At 38.1% G+C, this 17,957-nt stretch overlaps 1 protein-coding gene across 12 annotated transcripts in view; it reads right to left on the reverse strand.

Moving 5' to 3' along the window:
• Positions 1 to 7,628: 7,628 nt before the first annotated feature.
• The window catches only part of ntng1 (netrin G1), a 346,261-nt gene continuing 335,932 nt past the window's right edge, over positions 7,629 to 17,957 (reverse strand). For 11 of the 12 annotated variants that reach the window (XM_062977940.1, XM_008109115.3, XM_062977942.1 and 8 more), the window contains one exon: positions 7,629 to 8,976. In XM_062977940.1, coding sequence (XP_062834010.1) covers positions 8,747 to 8,976 — 230 coding nt within the window. In that variant the 3' untranslated portion in view covers positions 7,629 to 8,746. The remainder of the gene's footprint in view (positions 8,977 to 17,957) is intronic. The other variant, XM_062977941.1, reaches the window with a different exon arrangement.

Raw genomic sequence — 17,957 nt, forward strand, 5'->3', positions numbered from 1 at the left:
ACGTTTGTTAATGAGGAAGAAAATTAATCACATATGATAAGTTTCTCTTAAGTTAAGTTTCTGTTAGCTTCTAAAGTAACACACCAATAAAATAATTTAATAATCAATATATAAAACAAGTTCTTTTGGCAAATTCTTGGTGGTATGGGGATACCAAGTCACTTTGTCTGTCTCCTGAGAAATCTGTATAAAGACCAAGTAGCCACAGTAAGAACACTGAACAGACTGGTTCAAGACTGGGAAAGGAGTAGGGCAGGGCTTTATACTTTGATCCTACCTATTCAACTTGTATGCAGAACACATCATGTGATGTGCGGGGCTTGACGAATCTAAGGTTGGAGTTAAAATTGCTGCAAGAAACATTAACAACCTTAAATATGCAGATGATACCACTCTGATGGCTGAAAGTGAAGAGGAGCTGAGGAGCCTTATCACCAAGGTGAAAGAAAAAGTGCAACAGCTGGGTTGCAGTTAAACGTCAAGAAAACCAAGATTATGGCAACCAGACTGATTGATAACTGGCAAACAGAGGGGGGAAACGTGGAGGCAGTGACAGACTTTATATTCCTATGTGTGAAGATCACTGCAGATGCAGACTGCAGCTTGTCCTTGAAGGAGCTGGGGTTGACGACAGCCGACAGGAAGCTCTGGCGTGGGCTGGCTCCTGAGGTCACAAAGAGTCAGAAGCGACTGAATGAATAAACAACAACATATAAAACAAATTGTGGACAGAGAAAGTCTTATTAAAATGTGCCCACAGTATAGTGAATTTTACCTTTAAGCAAAATTGAGGGCCAAGTGTTTCGTTGTTTGTCATTTTTTTTTGTGGCTGGCATTTCTATCCCATGATGAATGGAATGAAATAATTTGACCTGTTTTTCCAATTTTGGCTGGAAATAGAGGCACCCTCTTAAAATCGCTTCATGCACACCCATGTTGGTCAGCATTCAAAGCTATTCTGCCTTGGTCAGACCACACCTGGAATACTGTGTCCAATTTTGGGCACCACAGTTGAAGGGAGATGTTGACAAGCTGGAAAGCGTCCAGAGGAGGGCGACTAAAATGATTAAGGGTCTGGAGAACAAGCCCTATGAGGAGCGGCTTAAAGAGCTGGGCATGTTTAGCCTGCAGAAGAGAAGGCTGAGAGGAGACATGATAGCCATGTACAAATACGTGAAGGGAAGTCATAGGGAGGAGGGAGCAAGATTGTTTTCTGCTGCCCTGCAGACTAGGACACGGAACAATGGCTTCAAACTACAGGAAAGGAGATTCCACCTGAACATCAGGAAGAACTTCCTCACTGTGAGAGCTGTTCGACAGTGGAACTCTCTCCCCGGGGCCGTGGTGGAGGCTCCTTCTTTGGAGGCTTTTAAGCAGAGGCTGGATGGCCATCTGTCGGGGGTGCTTTGAATGCGATTTCCTGCTTCTTAGCAGGGGGTTGGACTGGATGGCCCATGTGGTCTCTTCCAACTCTACTATTCTATGATTCTATGATTCTATGATTCTATGAAAGGTTAGGAATATTCAGCAGTGCCCAAGGCTATTGGGGTGGAGATTTTAATCATGAATTTTAAACTTGTGTCTTGTGCCCACTACATTTTAATCATTGTTCTGTGATTTTAATATATGTATTTGGTAGAAATACATTTTAACATATATAACGATTACGTGTTTTTAGTGATGTAACCCACCTTGAGCCATGAGGAGAGGCAGATAAGAAATAATAATAATAATAATAATAATAACAACAACAATAAATAATTTGTTACTTTTTTGAAAAGTCCAACTTTCACACTACATCTAATCTGAAAGATGGTTCACAATTAACTCAATTTTTAATATAGAACTTTTGGGTTTGGGAAGAGAAGAAGATGCAGTCTTTAGAAGTTTCCAACCAACATACCTATATTTCTTGCCCAGAGTCCTTTAAAGATTTGTAGCATCATAGTCAAAGTAAAAAACAAAACAAAAACAAACACCTTCTATAATTCTAAAAAAAAGCCAATTGAAGAATCAACTATAACTGCATGGCAGGCCACAGAAAGACACATCTCACAACCATGCCATAAAATCACAAAGAATTGAAACCTATCTTGATTACAATCTGCATTAGACTTCATCGTATATTAATTTCCTGTAGAGTGTGGCCTGAACTCTGTATCAGGTTAAATTTCACTTAGCATTCAACTAAGGGAATACTTTGGATTTCAGAAAAATCACAGAGAAGTCTTACATGACCGACTCCAATCTGAACTGGTCTGCTGTTCATACAGGTGACCACCACCATCCCCTTTTACCAATACTCATTAATACATGGAAAATGGGACAGATAGATCAGATTTATTTACCTGCCCTCCTTCCATCAAGTTTCATAGTCACAGGGTTCTGGAGAACTTCTGGCTGACATTAACGAAAGCGCTTGCATAACCAAAGAGGAGGGGTTTTTAGCATCCCTGGACCATCTGCATTCATTGATGCAGTACATTGATGCTGCAAAATGTACTTGGGATGCATAGCTGAGCCAGGGCCAGTCCAGAATATTTCTACTCTGGCCTGGACTGGGTTATGTGCTACATGTAAATGAGCCCTAGGTAACTTCTAAGTAACAGTTACATAACCATAACTATTTCATATCCATAATCACTAGTTAAGTCATGGTTTGGACACTATCGCAATGGTCACAATTAATCTACAACCTACTTTACTGAGCATCAACTGCATGGAGAAGAGGACTATTTTGCTAACAAGACTGAATGATGTTTTTGTCTGATCTAGGAGAAGTTATTTAGTTAAGTATTTAGTTCAGTGTAAACTGATACAAGATTCAGGCCACATTCTTTTAAAAAAAAGTAAATAGTGTCTATTGTGCATAAGCTTCTCTTCATAATGCAAACAACCATTTGAAAATAGTTAAGATATGGAATTCATTGCAGTTTTGGTATTTGCTCAACTGAAATAAATGATCTACCTCTTCAGCATTTTTACAAACCTCTGAGTGTAGAACAATGGCTGAAGTGAATTTTTCTGATAATTGCAGAGAACAGGTAAGATATTGGGGGGGGGGGGAGGTGGGGAGGTGTTTATGTGCTAATACATTTTCAGCAGCATAAATTCCACATTTTAATATTAGAAATCCACTTTAATTATAAGTAATCCTCGGTGCCATGTGCCAGTCAGCTGTATTTGCATTTGCACTCCTCTGTGAGGCTGTAATATAATTTTCTGTTTATTGTCATGAGTGCACGGCTGGCTTAAATCTACACTTCTGTGTAGGCTAGGGCTGGCAGTCAGCCAAAACCTTTAATTTATCTTTGCCTTATCTTATTCTTGTACACCCAAAGAGCCTAGTGGTGCGAATAACAAACAGTCCATCAGCTGCGCTGTTGTGGAAATCTCCCCAAATGTCACCTATTTTGCTGTTTTTGTCATTCTTTATATTAGCTTTCCGAGAAACAAAACCAATAAGACAGCTTTCTCCCCTGGTGATTGTTCCTATGGAGTATTTGCCAGCCAAATTATTATTCTCTGGAGATGGGGCAAGTCTATCAAAGAAGGTTCAAAAGACTACACACTTCTTGATTCAGAGACTACAGAGCCCGGAGAGAACAAAATAACCCATTTCTCCTGGGCTTTCTGTCTGTGCTGATTAATTGTTTTCCATTCCAGGCTATTATATGGGTAAAATATTTGCATTACGTGCAATGGAATATCTTTCTCCTAAGAAAATTCACTCTGTGTTGCCACCTTTTGATTCTTTCTTTGTCTTTGAAACATTGCTGTGGTTGGTACTTTTGCCTCTGCTTTTTCCTCTGTCTCTTGCTGTCAAATGCAGTAATTGGGCTAATAAAAGGCAGAAAGAAGAATTTATTACACCTTGGGCAATACTTTAAAACAAACTTTATTTGCTGGAGCAGCACTTTCCCCATTCTTGCCACTATACATTTTGACACTACCCTAAATACTAAATCTGGATTTATTAAAAGTTAAATTGTGCAGCTGTTTTGTATGTGTCTCTGCTTGGTAGGAGCTGTTCAAATATTGTCACAGGTAGACAAGGGTTTGGGGAACATATAAATATTTCATTTCTTGCTGATGTCACGTTAGTAAGATTTGCAATTCACTAGCCGAGTTTTTCAGCATCTTTGCTATGTAGCTAAATATATTAAAAGTTATGAAATGATACCATGATAAAGAATTTCCGCCCATGATTACATAGAAACTTACACAGCAAGTGCATTGAGCAAGGAATACCAATTTTCACAAATATGTTAAAGTATCAAGCATTTACATTAGTGGTTCCCAACCTTTTTTTGACTAGGGCCCACTTTGACCACAGCCTGTTTTGACCAGGGACCACATAAACAGGGACCATTTTGACCGGGGACCACTTGACTGTAAACCACTTGACCAGGGACCACTCTCCAACATTAGTATCAAAAGTGTTATGAAGTAGTTTTTAGTCAACTTTAGATTTGGTTTGATTATTTGGGGTACAATTGCATTGTATAGAGCACATCAGCTCTAGTTTCGGATACCGAACATATCCCATCCAGTAGTCACCATCTGCTCGCCCACAGAAAACCATATTTAATAATCTAGAGTTGATGTGGTCTATCCAATGTAATGGTCCACTCTGTAGAAAGGAGCAGAAATAAAATTAATAAAATAAAATAAAAAATAAATAAATAAAGAGGAAGGAGGTTCACAGACCAGATTTTTGCTCTCACGGCCCACAGGTTGGAAACCTCTGATTTACGTTTATGATGACATTAGAACTGAATGCAAATCTATATATTTTTCTGACTCAGTGTTTTAATGCACACTTTCAAATCTTCTCAATAGTTTGCAACCCAGGTCATTTAATCCTTCCAAACCGAATTGTGTCATCCTTTCCCACAAATTATGGCAATCATTGGACTCATTCAGTGATGTACATTTGGAAAACACTTTTCTAAACATAAAAAATCATGGTATAGTCTGAAACGTATTCAAATCAACCAGAATAGACCTATTGACTCTAATTAATTTGCATATTTGCTGGCACTTTGTTAGGGACATCTACATGTGGAAGCTTTCCTTTCACATTTTTCAAGGGCTGAGGGGCTGGCATTGCATTGCTCTGATCCATATGAGGTTCTCTGTTGTTGATCTCATCGTTTTGTGTCTGGCTATGAGCATGTAGTCAGCCCCTTTTCCACGCCTGCCTGCACATCATGAAGCATGGAATGACCATGTGGGGGCCACTTCATGGGCTTTTCTGTAAACTGGGAGAGGCTATATGGCCCGGCATAATGTCAATTTTTACGCAGATATTTATGCTATCATGATCTGAGACTATCATGAGACTAGACTGTATCCATTGACTCACCATGAAAAAGTTGAGTCAATGGTTCTGTTTCAATTCAAACTGGTCAACAGGAAATTATTCTGTTTTCTTTTCTACATTAGATGGCAGCTCTGATTCTTGCTGTACACACAAATCAATCCATGGAAGATCTCTCACAGAATACAGTGAACTCACACCATGGGCGATGTCAATCAGTCAGCTGTCATTTCTAATGCCGGTCAATCTAAATGAATTTCTCTTTCAGTATTGCCCCAGTTTATGGATTAGGCATTCAGAAATAAAATGTAATATTCATAGCTTCATGTATAAAAATAATTTTGGGGACTAAAGTCTCCAAGTGTGTTTATTCTTTTATTTTGTCAGGTTTCCAAATTGCCGTAGACTGCAAAGTTGCCAGTGTTGCCATTCTGCCCACTATGCAATGTACCAAGTAAACAACCACTTTCTTCATCCATTCTATTAACTAATCTTGCCAAATAGACTCCAACCTTAAGCTATAGAAAAATGGAATAAGAGAGCTACTGTACCTTAACATACTTACTTACAAGAGAAGTGGTAATAGGGGACTCATCTATTGCTGATCTCCAGTGATGACAATGAACATAGTTACAGAATACAATTGTTAATTGTAGAAGTGCCTTAGACTTTCTTTAGGCAACTGTGCAGGAAAAGAAATTTACCTTTGTCAAGCTCTCTTTGAAACAACGATGGGAAGAATTTTGACAGTGAATATCATTTCACTGTGCAAATATTTGACAAATACTTGACATTTAACTTTGTCACTTGACATCCAGAGGTATTGCAACACCAGCTAGCATATCTGAAGTCTAACAGCTTGCAGTGTTGACAGGTACCCCTCAATGTTTGACAGTGTTGAAGATCTAGTGTCCAGTGGCTATCAACAATGAAGAATTGCTCTGAATCACTGCAATAAAGAGTTTATTCCAAATGAGCCTGCATTTCTGCTGAAGCCATCAACTGAAACTTTCCATCACTTGCTCTCTTAAGTGTGGTGGTTGTCATTTGAAGAGAAGACCTGCTTTGTGGTGGAATCCTGGCTTTGGAAATCATTCCTCTACTATTTTTCCCAGTATCTCCATTTACTGATTCTCTAGTCTGGTTTAACATGTAACACTGTTGGTACTGCTTTTAGTACGCTTTTCATGTTTCTCTGCCACCTTGAGAACATTTTTGCCAAAGGTGTACAATTAAATAGTAAAAGTTGGCAGAATCTGACAGCAGACACAAGAGCAATTCATGCAACAGTTTCTCATCCATATGGTATTTCAGTACATTTTAGGTTAACAGAATCAGTTAATTATGCCACTAAAAAAATCTGCATTTTCAGCTATTTTGGACTTCAAATCATCAACATTAAAAATTTAACTGTGGTTTTGAAATTCCCCCTCCCAAATTCATCTCTTCAAACATGACACGGTATTTCATCAGCTTTACCAGGATATAAAGAGATACATCCTATAACTTTATACCTTTACAATCTCAGTTGAGTCTTAAATGGGAAGGAAGGGAAAGTGGAAAAGTTTACTAGGATGATGTTGGAATTCGATGTTGGAAATAGATGTTATAATAATATTTTCCCAGTGCAATTGAGAACATGGCTACATACCCTGTTTTTCCCAAAATAAGACCTACCCTGAAAATAAGACCTATCATGATTTTTCAGCATTTCTGAGGTTGCTTGAAATGTAAGTCCTATTTCAAAATAAGCCTTAGATATAGTTCATTTAAAAAGTCAATTTCGAAAAATTAGACTGCCCCTGAAAACAAGCCCTAACACATCTTTTGGAGAAAAAAAATCAATATAAGACCCTGTCTTGTTTTGGAGGAAACAGGGTATGTCAGTTCAGAAATAATTATGTTCAAGAAAAATCATTTCCAGGGTAGTGAGGATAGTAGTAACTGGCAATGTTTTGCATTCCAGATATTTATGGATGGTAGCTTCTGTCATCCCACAATAGAGCAGATGGGAAATGCTATACTACAGGATGTGGAACACCACAAAGTGTTCATTTATGGGGAATTACATTTTAACTTAAATTGATTAGGGGAAACTGTGCTTGTCCACTTGTCTACTATACTAAACAATGCCTGCCAGTGGTTGTCACTCCTAATAACTATCTCTGCATCCCATAGAGATTTTCTTTGCACCTTAAGAGACTCTACTGATTTAACATGAAGATTTGCATATGTTCTGCTGTGCCTGCAGAACTCTCCCACCTGGTAAAATACAGTTAAGAAAGTGCAATACTAATTCCTAAAATAGTTTACGCAGGATTTTTTATTCTCTTAAATCTTCCAGTGTTAAAGCAACAAGAAAACATTTAGAATGTCCTTTGGTGGAATTTTATTACACTTGCTATAATATGTAAACTGATATTCTTTGATGCCAGCACGTTGCCCATACAGAGAAATCTCTGCACAAATAAAATGAAAGGAAAAAAGAAAAGAAAAAAAGGAGAGAAAAAAACGAGGATGAAATAAAAAATTAACTCCCCCCACCTTTATCTTATTAGGATTAAAGTACATTAATAAATTGTCTGTTAACACAAATTGTCAATAATACAAAAAGTCTACGTCGTACGTTAGTCAAGAAAAATAACTTCATTTGAATACAAAAGGATAAATACACTCTTCTTTTGTTCTATAGCCACTCTTGTACAATAGGTGAGCACAGCATTGGCTTGATGCAGTGCTTCTAAGATATACAAGGGTATGACTGGCTTGGAATTTATTGAGGAGGGGCTGATACACATGTGCATTACTAACATCGGACAAAGAAATCGTTCAACCAACAAGGGTTACAGAGCAACGTTCACTAAAGCACAGTTGGAAGGGGATTTGGGGGGGGGGGGGCTGAAGCAGGCCAATATGGCAGCTTTGAAACAGATTTCCTTATACCCACAATGCACTGACAGCAAAGAATGCCTCTATTTGGTTGGCCCACACACTGGGAAGAGGTACAGTTGTGCACCAGATTGAAGGAGCAAGGTTCTGCGGTTTTCATTTTATTGTATTCCTGTCCAAGGGGTGGAGACCAAAGCCTTTTCAATCCTTGGTAAGCTTTTGCAGCTGGCTTCGTCATTAGTTGTAATAGTACTGGCAGCTGTCCAAGTAAAGCTTGAGTCAGAAAGTAACAGTCTTGACTCGCTGGGTTGTCAACAATGGATAGATATGGCTTAGTTCAGTTAGGCCTTTTTAAAGTCTATATATATGTATAGAGATTTTGCACTTTCCCCTTTTATTAGTATTATAATTATGTTTGAAAGACGCATTAGCATCTTCTTGCTGCTGCTGCTGTCCTCTTTTTATTTCATTTTCCATTTCTGTGTCCAATATTTTTAAAGCAGTCTGAAGTCGACGCTGCTCAAGCTGCATAGCCTAGAATAGGAAAAATCCACTTAATCCTAATGGTGCAATCAGTGGTAATAGAAGTATCAGGCATGGTAATGTTAATGCCCTTTGTCCAGTGTTGCAAGCTTCTGAATTCCCTTCACAACTCGGCTTCTCACACAGCACACCTGTGTAGGTTGGTGGGCACAGGCAACGTACATTCTTCTCACACGTTCCTCCATTCAGGCAGATCTGAAGTTCATTGTCACACACGTTGGCTGAGAGATGGAGTTGGAAGGAAAGAAAAAAAAAACAGAATCAATATCAGTATTTTGGTTATGGAAAGCAATGATATGAAGGAGGAAGGTTAGGATTTTCCTCTTGAAGATACTTCTAACAGTATGGTCCCCTTATCTATGAATTCAATATTCATGGTTTCACTTATGGATATTCCAAAAATGCCCATACTCCCCTCCCTAAAAATGTTTCTAGGCCTCTTGAGATCCTCCGGTAAGATTCTACAATATAATTATGGATCAATTATAGTTAAAATATAGGATCCACTATTATTCATGGTTTCAGGTATCCGCGGGCATAGGTGGGTCTTGGAAGGAATCTCACATGGATATCAGGGATCGTACTACAATTGTACTAAAACCTATAGTGATGGTTCAGCAGATAATAGTGGAAGGTGGGTTTTGGAAACTACAATTTAAATATTATATATCTATATCTATCTATATCTATATCTATATATATCTATATCTATATCTCTAGCAGGAGTGATGATTTTATCTCCCTCTCCCATTGTTATACCTCCCAGTTATAGAATGGCTTTACTTTCCCATGTTCAAGTTAGCAGGATTATGTTCATAAACACTGTGAACTGATGAGATTGAGATCTATTGACTATCAAAGGCCTTATGCATTATGGATAAAGCATATGAAGATATTTAAGAGCATGTGCATGGCTAGCCTTGCTCCCAGAGGCCACTGGCTACTCTCCCTAGTAGTTCATATATAATCAGCATCAATTTGAGGAAGACCAACTCATCTTCAAAGCCCATGGGATAGGGCAACACTAAAGCTATTGTCACTTTTTTCAGGGCTGTGCCTTGCAAAAGTATCAGTAGCGAAAAAATAGGGCTAACAAGCCGTATTCTTAGAAGGCATTTACTGCATTTTATGCCTATGGGTTCTCATATATATTAAATACCACACAAAGTTGCTAAGACAATTTAATATGATCTTTGATGCTGGAGGAGACATATGCTGGTAATAACAGAAAAAGAACATTACTTCTCTCCTGAGCACAGGGAAGTCAGACGTGTTGTCTGCACAATCCACAATGGCCCTGCAATGGCCTGTATTGGTTCTGTATTCAAATAAAAAACCTGTTTAGGTCAGGCATTTTGCACTTGTGCAGTACAAGGATAAGATATGTTGAAAAACAAGAGCTCTTAGGCAAATAAACACCTAATACCTTTGCATTAAATTTTAGACATTCCTTGTATTAGGTCAGGGAATTTTTTGTACTGAAACTCATTAAAGCCCATGGGGAAAGGATGCTTAGATCATGACCTGATATCTAGGAAGCCATTTATTTGCCATTGGTCTGGTATTTCCCCTGAAATAGGAGAATACTAGCCTAGCCTTCTCTCAGAAATACTGGTTTTTGATAAAGAGAAATAGTCTAAAATAACCCGTTTTGGAATGGTTGTACCAAATGATCATTTTGAATATGTGGAGAAAACTGTAAGAACTGTGCAGATGTGCCTTGTGATCACACTGCCAGCCTAACTGTAGAGAAAGTTCAAAGAAATCACTGACATGTGAGTAAGAGAATCAGGCATGCATCAGAAGATTTGTCTGTGGCCATTCCCATTCGATACTGTTCCTCTCTTTGACTTGTGTTATGCTCTGAGCACCTACATCAATTCAAATACCATGAGCACGTAAGTGACTTCTTTAGATTGCAGCCAAATGCTTCAGGCTTGGCTTCTGTTGATGTGTCAGACTAGCAATTTCCTAGCATTCTGCAGCATTGGTGAGAGAAGGCAGACAAAACTTGCCAGGTTTGTGCAATCTGTTTTTCCAAAGCCACTCCTTCTTCCATCTCTCCTAGCTGCAATAGTCATGACCTTTTCCCCCCTATCCCCTCTTCTTATGATGGCATTGCTACACTGATATAGTGTCCCAACAATAGTCTAGTCTCCATTTGCCATTGTATGCAATCTGTGAGAGTGAGCCCCATTTAACACGGTGGGACTGTTTGCTTAGTAAATCTATATAGGACTATCAGTATTTAGTCCAGTAAAATGGACAAAAACACTGTGAAATGTTTGGAGAATTTACATGGTGTTATTATTAAACTGAAGCTTTAAATTATTATTATTATTATTATTATTATTATTATTATTATTATTATTATTATGCAAAAAGGCAACACTTGCAGCAAGCGGGACAAAACATGTGCATAACAAAATATTAAACACACGGTTAAATACAAAGAAACAAGTTAATACGAGACATGAGGTCTTTACAGTGAGCAATCTTATATGCAGAAAGAAATGTAAACACATAAAGTGGATATAGCATGGCAAGAGAAGTGCAACCTGGGTGACCTGTGAGCAAGCAGATATACAAGGAAATAGCACAGTACATTTTTATACTCATTTTATTTTATAAAAGAAAATATTTTTTAAGTACTCAGGTACAAATGACAGTTAATTAGGGAATACTAATGGTAAAAACAAAATGTCTATTGACAACTACTTAGAATAAATATGCATTACAATTACACCATACTAGACCATTGTAAAGAACATATTTTAACATACTGTAAAATCTTCTCACTCTATCAGGCTCATTCCCAATCCACGCAATTCTATTCCCTCTTTAATCATGTGTTATTTTCAAATAGTCTGTATTCACAATGCCCATTGAATGTTCTTCTGTCCTATAGGAGGCTGGTACAGTAGAGTCTCACTAATCCAAGCCTCGCTTATCCAAGCCTCTGGATAATCCAAGCCATTTTTGTAGTCAATGTTTCCAATATATCGTGATATTTTGGTGCTAAATTCGTAAATACAGTAATTACAACATAACATTACTGCGTATTGAACTACTTTTTCTGTCAAATTTGTTGTATAACATGAAGTTTTGGTGCTTAATTTGTAAAATCATAACCTAATTTGATGTTTAATAGGCTTTTCCTTGATCAGTCCTTATAATCCAAGATATTCGCTTATCCAAGCTTCTGCCGGCCCGTTTAGCTTGGATTAGTGAGACTCTACTGTAGCTCTAATATTGGTGGAGTGAGGATTCTCTCTGGATTCAATCCAGATTTTAAAGTTGCTGTCCAAGGTGCTGAGCCATAAGGGATAGCTTTCTGTACCATTGTGAATTTCTTTAAAGTTCAAACTAAAATCAAAAGATTATTCATCGACCAATTGACACTGGAGTCACTAGTCCCTGCTTCTTTCTCAGGTTTAGCCTTCTCCATTTTCAGTTAGACCCACCTTAAATAACAGTTTTGGGGAAGAGGTTGGAGAGCCATGCCAAAATAGACCAATATTTGATATTATTTAACCAATTATTCCTTCAGTGAGTCATTTTATTCAGTTTCCACCCTCTCCCATTTTGTTTTTCATGATTCATTAATTTTAGTCCTTCATATTTTTAAAAGCCTGGTGCGAAACCTAATATAACAGCCACTGCAGTATTGACCCCTGTATTCCAGATGCCATTGCATCAAAAACAACATGGAGCATAATATACATATACAGTCAAAGAAGGTTTGTTTCAGACGCTATAGATCTGTAAATTGAGGCTTTTATGAAAAGTTTTGAATGCTCAGAAGTCATTCATAATAGCCAGAGAGAAATATGATGAAATCAGTTCAAATTACATTGTGCCATGAGTAAACATGAAACCCAGAAAGTCTAAAGAATCATGATGGCATTCGGGAGCAGCAGGTGGCTCCCTTATTTCTGAGTAACATTTTCCTTGGAGTCTGTTTTCCCAAGTTCTGGTTTTGCAGGGAGCTATCCAAGGTTCTGAACAGTACTCCAAAAACAGATTCAGCTTTGAATAAACTGGCATGAATTAATCCCCTGATGTAATGGAGCTACCATCTTGCCTAGTGTCCCTGAATTTCATGACTGCTTCAGAAGACTCAGAGGCTGGCCAATGACTGCCTAACATACAGAGGGACAGTAAGGAACAGATATTCATACTGTGGTTGTCAACTGTAACTGAAAGAAAATATTTCACTATAACAGTCTCCATCTCCCCACACCCATTTGTATGTTAGGTAGGGTCCATGGGAATTGAAACCTAACAACATCTAAAAGGATACAGGTTGCCCATTTCTGTTTTAGTATAATGTCAAATTTACTTGTAACCAGTGTAGATTTTGCTTTGCTTGATGGTAATATTTTTTTAGTCTTGTATACAGTTCTGTATTCCCAAATCTCCAGAACACTCATCTGCAAAAGTAGGCACTGCTTGCCACTTGTCATGATGATTGTTACAAATTGAGTATATCTTATCTATAATGCTTGAGACAATAAGTATTCTGTATTTTTAGATGTTTTTGAAATACTTGGATATATATACTGAGGTATCTTGGAGATGGAGCCCAAGTATAAACTCTATATCCATTTATGTTACATATATATCTTATATCACATCTGAAGATTTTCTAATAATGTTTTGAATAATGTTGGGCCTGAAACAAGGCATCTATACACTAAGTAGTCAGAAAGTAAAGGTGATGCTATCGCAGCAACCCATATGTACAATTTCAGATTTTGGAGTATTCTGGATTTCCGAATTCTGGATAAGGAATGCTCAACCTCTAGAGGCAAAAAATGTAATTCTCCATCTTGCTGTTATCTTCATCATCAGCTCTGTATCAAAAAAACTTCTGCCAGAAACGTCATATGCTTCTAGTTACTTATCTCATAGTCCTAGCTAAAATGTTGAAGGGGTAATATATACACATTAATGGAAAATAACAGACAGTTAATCAGGACAAACAAGTTCAATTCAAACTAACAGAGGATACACAAAAACAGTGCTTGATAGAACTGCTCCCCTCACAATCATCTAGAAAGTATGGCTTTGTTTTAAATATACTTACTATTGGCTTCTAAATCTGTGCATGCAAATGAGTTGAATAACACTGCTCTTCTAGTCCTTCTCCAGTATGCTATGCCACAATTAATACGAGGGCAACCAACAGACACCATCTAAACATGCTTCTCCTTTGTCACCTTCCTCTGTGATAACTTTTACTGTACTAATGTATTTTTTATGACCCATTGACACAACACTGAAATGCATCCCCAGTTTCTGATCTGTAAATGTCACAACTGCATATTAAGTTATAATAAATGCAGCTTGCTCAGGGAATTACGATGATGATGACCATATGTTTACATTTTAGTCTTCTTTAATGTAGCATGCAAGACAAGGCTAATTGGGCATATTTATATTGCAAATATAAACCAAGAGGAATAATAAACCATAAAGTAAATCTGATGAGATTTCAAGTGTAGGAAATTATTGCAAACAGTACCAGCCAAAAAAAGAGCGCAACACGAAATCAGATTGTTTTGATATTTATAATTTCTTAACCTTCACATATACTTCCTTATAAATACTAAGGTTAATTCACAAGGGCATCTATTATAACCTGCTCCCTTTCAACCTCATCAGATGGGGTGACTTTAGTGTCATAGGAGTTCCACGTTGGACATCACACAATGTTGTGTAAATTCCAGCGGAGCCGTCCCCCCAAAAAACCCAGGGTGAAAGCGTTAATGGATGCCTTCTCCCCAACATGGGAGGTTTCCAATGGGATCAACATGGAGCCTTCTCGAGAGGGTCACATTTTCTCCTTGTGATGGGGAAAGTGTCACCGAGTGGGAGCTGCATGTGAGGTGACCAACTTGCCTTGCTGCTCCCCTTTTCCTCCTGGTTGCCAGGTTAAGCAGGATGCTTTGCCTGGCCTTTATGATGAGAGTCTTGCTGGTGAACACTATGTATTTGTTACCTGTTGTCTTTATACAAAATAAATAACTCATAAAACATTTTAACTCAAGTCCACCGAGTTCAGTGGCACATGCTTCCTGAATTAGTGAACTAGCACAACTGAACAGTGGGGTATGGTATCCGGTAGACTCCTGCAGAGGAGAGAGGATCGAGGAGTCTACCGGATACCATGCAGCTGTGGACATAGGGACCACCAAATGCAGCGCCCAAACACGAGTCAAAGAACTTGAAAAACACTGCAGACTAATTCAACCAGAGAAATCAGCCAACCTGGACACAGTATATTATTTGAGAACACAAAAATGCTTGACCACTCCAACAACTATCATGTCAGACTACACTGAGAAGCCATTGAAATTCACAAGCATGTGGACAACTTCAACAGAAAGGAGGAAACCATGAAAATGAACACAATCTGGCTACCAGTATTAAAAAACTCAAAAATCAGAACAGTAGATGGGAAGCAACACTCTGAGGGCAGAGGAGCTCCAGCGATGGCTAATGACTCTAAACAAGGGATGTCCTCCAGGCAAGAGACAAACCTTTCCAATGCTAATTAAGGTGATTAACTGCAACATTCACACTGACTTCCAACTGACAAAGAACTCTTCTCACACCCTGGACTCTCCACAGATATATATTAACCTTCCTTGCCTAGTTTCTCCATGTCTCACAACCTCTGAGGATGCCTGCCATAGATGTGGGTGAAACATCAGGAGAGAATACTTCTAGAACATGGCCATACAGCCCGGAATACATACAACAACCCTGTGATCCCGGCCGTGAAAGCCTTCGACAACACAAGTATGTGTAAGTTTGAAATTTGTAATGCTTCTATCTGAAGTTTCAACAACTGCTATTTACCTGATCTATCAGCTCATTTGGCTTGAGACATGAAAAGGTAGCCTTTCTACACATAAGCATTTTCAAAAGGCCCATTAGGACCATTGACACTTGAAACTTTATTTTCTGAACTTTTAAAAAATAAATGGCTGATTGCAGAGGTGAATTATATGTGCCATTAATACTGGCCAGTGACCTGAAATAAATGAGGAGAAATCAATAGTTAATTAAAATACCTTTCTAAAAAGTAGCTGAAATCTTGCTTCTGTTTGGAACATGAATGCAAATTAGGATATTTCCCAAAGTTTTTCTTTTCATATGGAAAATAAATTTGATTTCAACTTTTTTTTCACTTTTCAAAACATTTTACTTGTTTTCTTTTTTTAAAGGAGGAACTGGTCTCTCTTTATGGCTACAGTTTGTAATCATCATTTTCTTTTCTAAGAATATGTCTATTGAAAATTTTGGAAGCATGTTGCAATCATTTCTATTAATCTTTCTGTCATATGATATTACACTGGAGGAATGTTTGGTATGCTCCACCCTAAGCACTTAAAAGTTTGTAGAAGAGTCACTAACAAATGATGCCAATTATGTAAATTGGGAAATTGGAGCAGACCTAGCTTCCTATGCATTAGATCAGTGTTTCTCAAACTGTTATTCTCCAGATGTTTTGTACTCCAGCTCCCACAATTCCTAACAGCTGGCAAGCTAGCTGGGATTTCTGGAAGCTGAAGCCCAAATCACCTGGAGGAACACAGTTTGAGAAATAATTTATTAGATCAGTGGTTCTCAACCAAATACATTTTTCTGAGCTTTCTCATTTCTTGTTCTAGGAGAGTTGGCAGATTTTAGATGGCGCAACATCCACATTGACTTGGGTACCCTTTATATTTAAAGACCTGACTTTAGATAAAGAAGCTTCCTCATCTTTTAAGGCAGTGGTTCTCAACTTGGGGCCCCCAGATGTTTTTGGCTTACAATTCCCAGAAATCCCAGCCAGTTTATCAGCTGTTAGGATTTCTGGGAGTTGAAGGCCAAAAATGGGGCCAAAAAAGGCCCCAAGTTGAGAACCACTATTTTAAGGCATATTCAAATGCATGTAAGACTTTGAATGGTTAAAAATACTATGCATCAAATTATTGATTTTATGGATGTTTAGGGTTGTGCAAAACTTTGTATAATTCATTAGTCATCTGTAATTCATTAGATTCATACATACGAAGCAATATTTAGAAACAGAAGGGGCGGCCACGCAAAAAACGTATGATTAAAAAAACTGACTTGTGGTGGAGGCTCCTTCTTTGGAGACTTTTAAGCAGAGGCTGGATGGCCATCTGTCGGGGGTGCTTTGAATGCGATTTCCTGCTTCTTGGCAGGGGTTGGACTGGATGGCCCATGAGGTCTCTTCCAACTCTATTATTCTATTATTCTATGATTCTATGGGAGAGACAGGCAGAGACCACACTTACATTGAGGCTTTAATGCAGGAAATGAGCAGAATTCTGGGAAATGGAGGTATTGAGATAAAATGGAGGGCAGGGGTATTGAGATAAAAGAAAGGGATTGTTGTGAGTTGAATTAACCTTGTGATGTAGGCAAAGTTTAGAGACAGTCAGTCCAAAATTTACCTAGTAGGTTTCCTGTTGTTGTTGTTGTTGTTTCAAAGGCTAGATGGGCATCTTTTGGCGTTTGACTGTGCTTTTCCTGCCTGGCAGAATAAAGGGGGTTGAACTCTCCCCCCCCCCCGCACAATTTTAGAAATGATTCCCCCCCCCCCCATTTAGTAATGAGTATTGAAACATTTTTTTCATTAATCACACCGGCCTAATGTTTATACAATTCTGAAAGAGTAAGCTTAAATTAATTTTAGTCCTAACTAGTAGGCTTACTGACTGATTGGGATTCACATGCTGCAAGTGTTGGCTTATTATAAGCAATTGATTACATGGATTTATCCTAGTTCAGACTGGCAACTGAATTTAGGACACTTCAGTTCTTGTCCTTTGATGTTTTACAAGCTGATCCATTATTTCTATTTTTCAGATATTGTATAGTACATCAATGTATTTCGCCCTTGATGAATGAAGCACCATCAAATTTACCTTCTTCACCATCTCACAGAAAACAATAAATGTTTCAAGGAAAATGAGCTGCAGTCTAAAAAGATTTCTGTTGGCTATCTTCCAACTATTAGAGATTCATGGCAGATCAGCTGAAGTGAAAGTCCATACCATAGAAGCCAAGCCCATAGGCATCAATGTTCTAACAGTTGCATCACACAGCAAAATCATCACATTGCAAAGTTCCTATATTAGAAAATAGTAGTTGGCTTGTTACATTGTTTTGGATTGCT

This window comes from Anolis carolinensis, chromosome 4, assembly GCF_035594765.1.
Source record: "Anolis carolinensis isolate JA03-04 chromosome 4, rAnoCar3.1.pri, whole genome shotgun sequence".
NCBI lineage: Eukaryota > Metazoa > Chordata > Lepidosauria > Squamata > Dactyloidae > Anolis > Anolis carolinensis.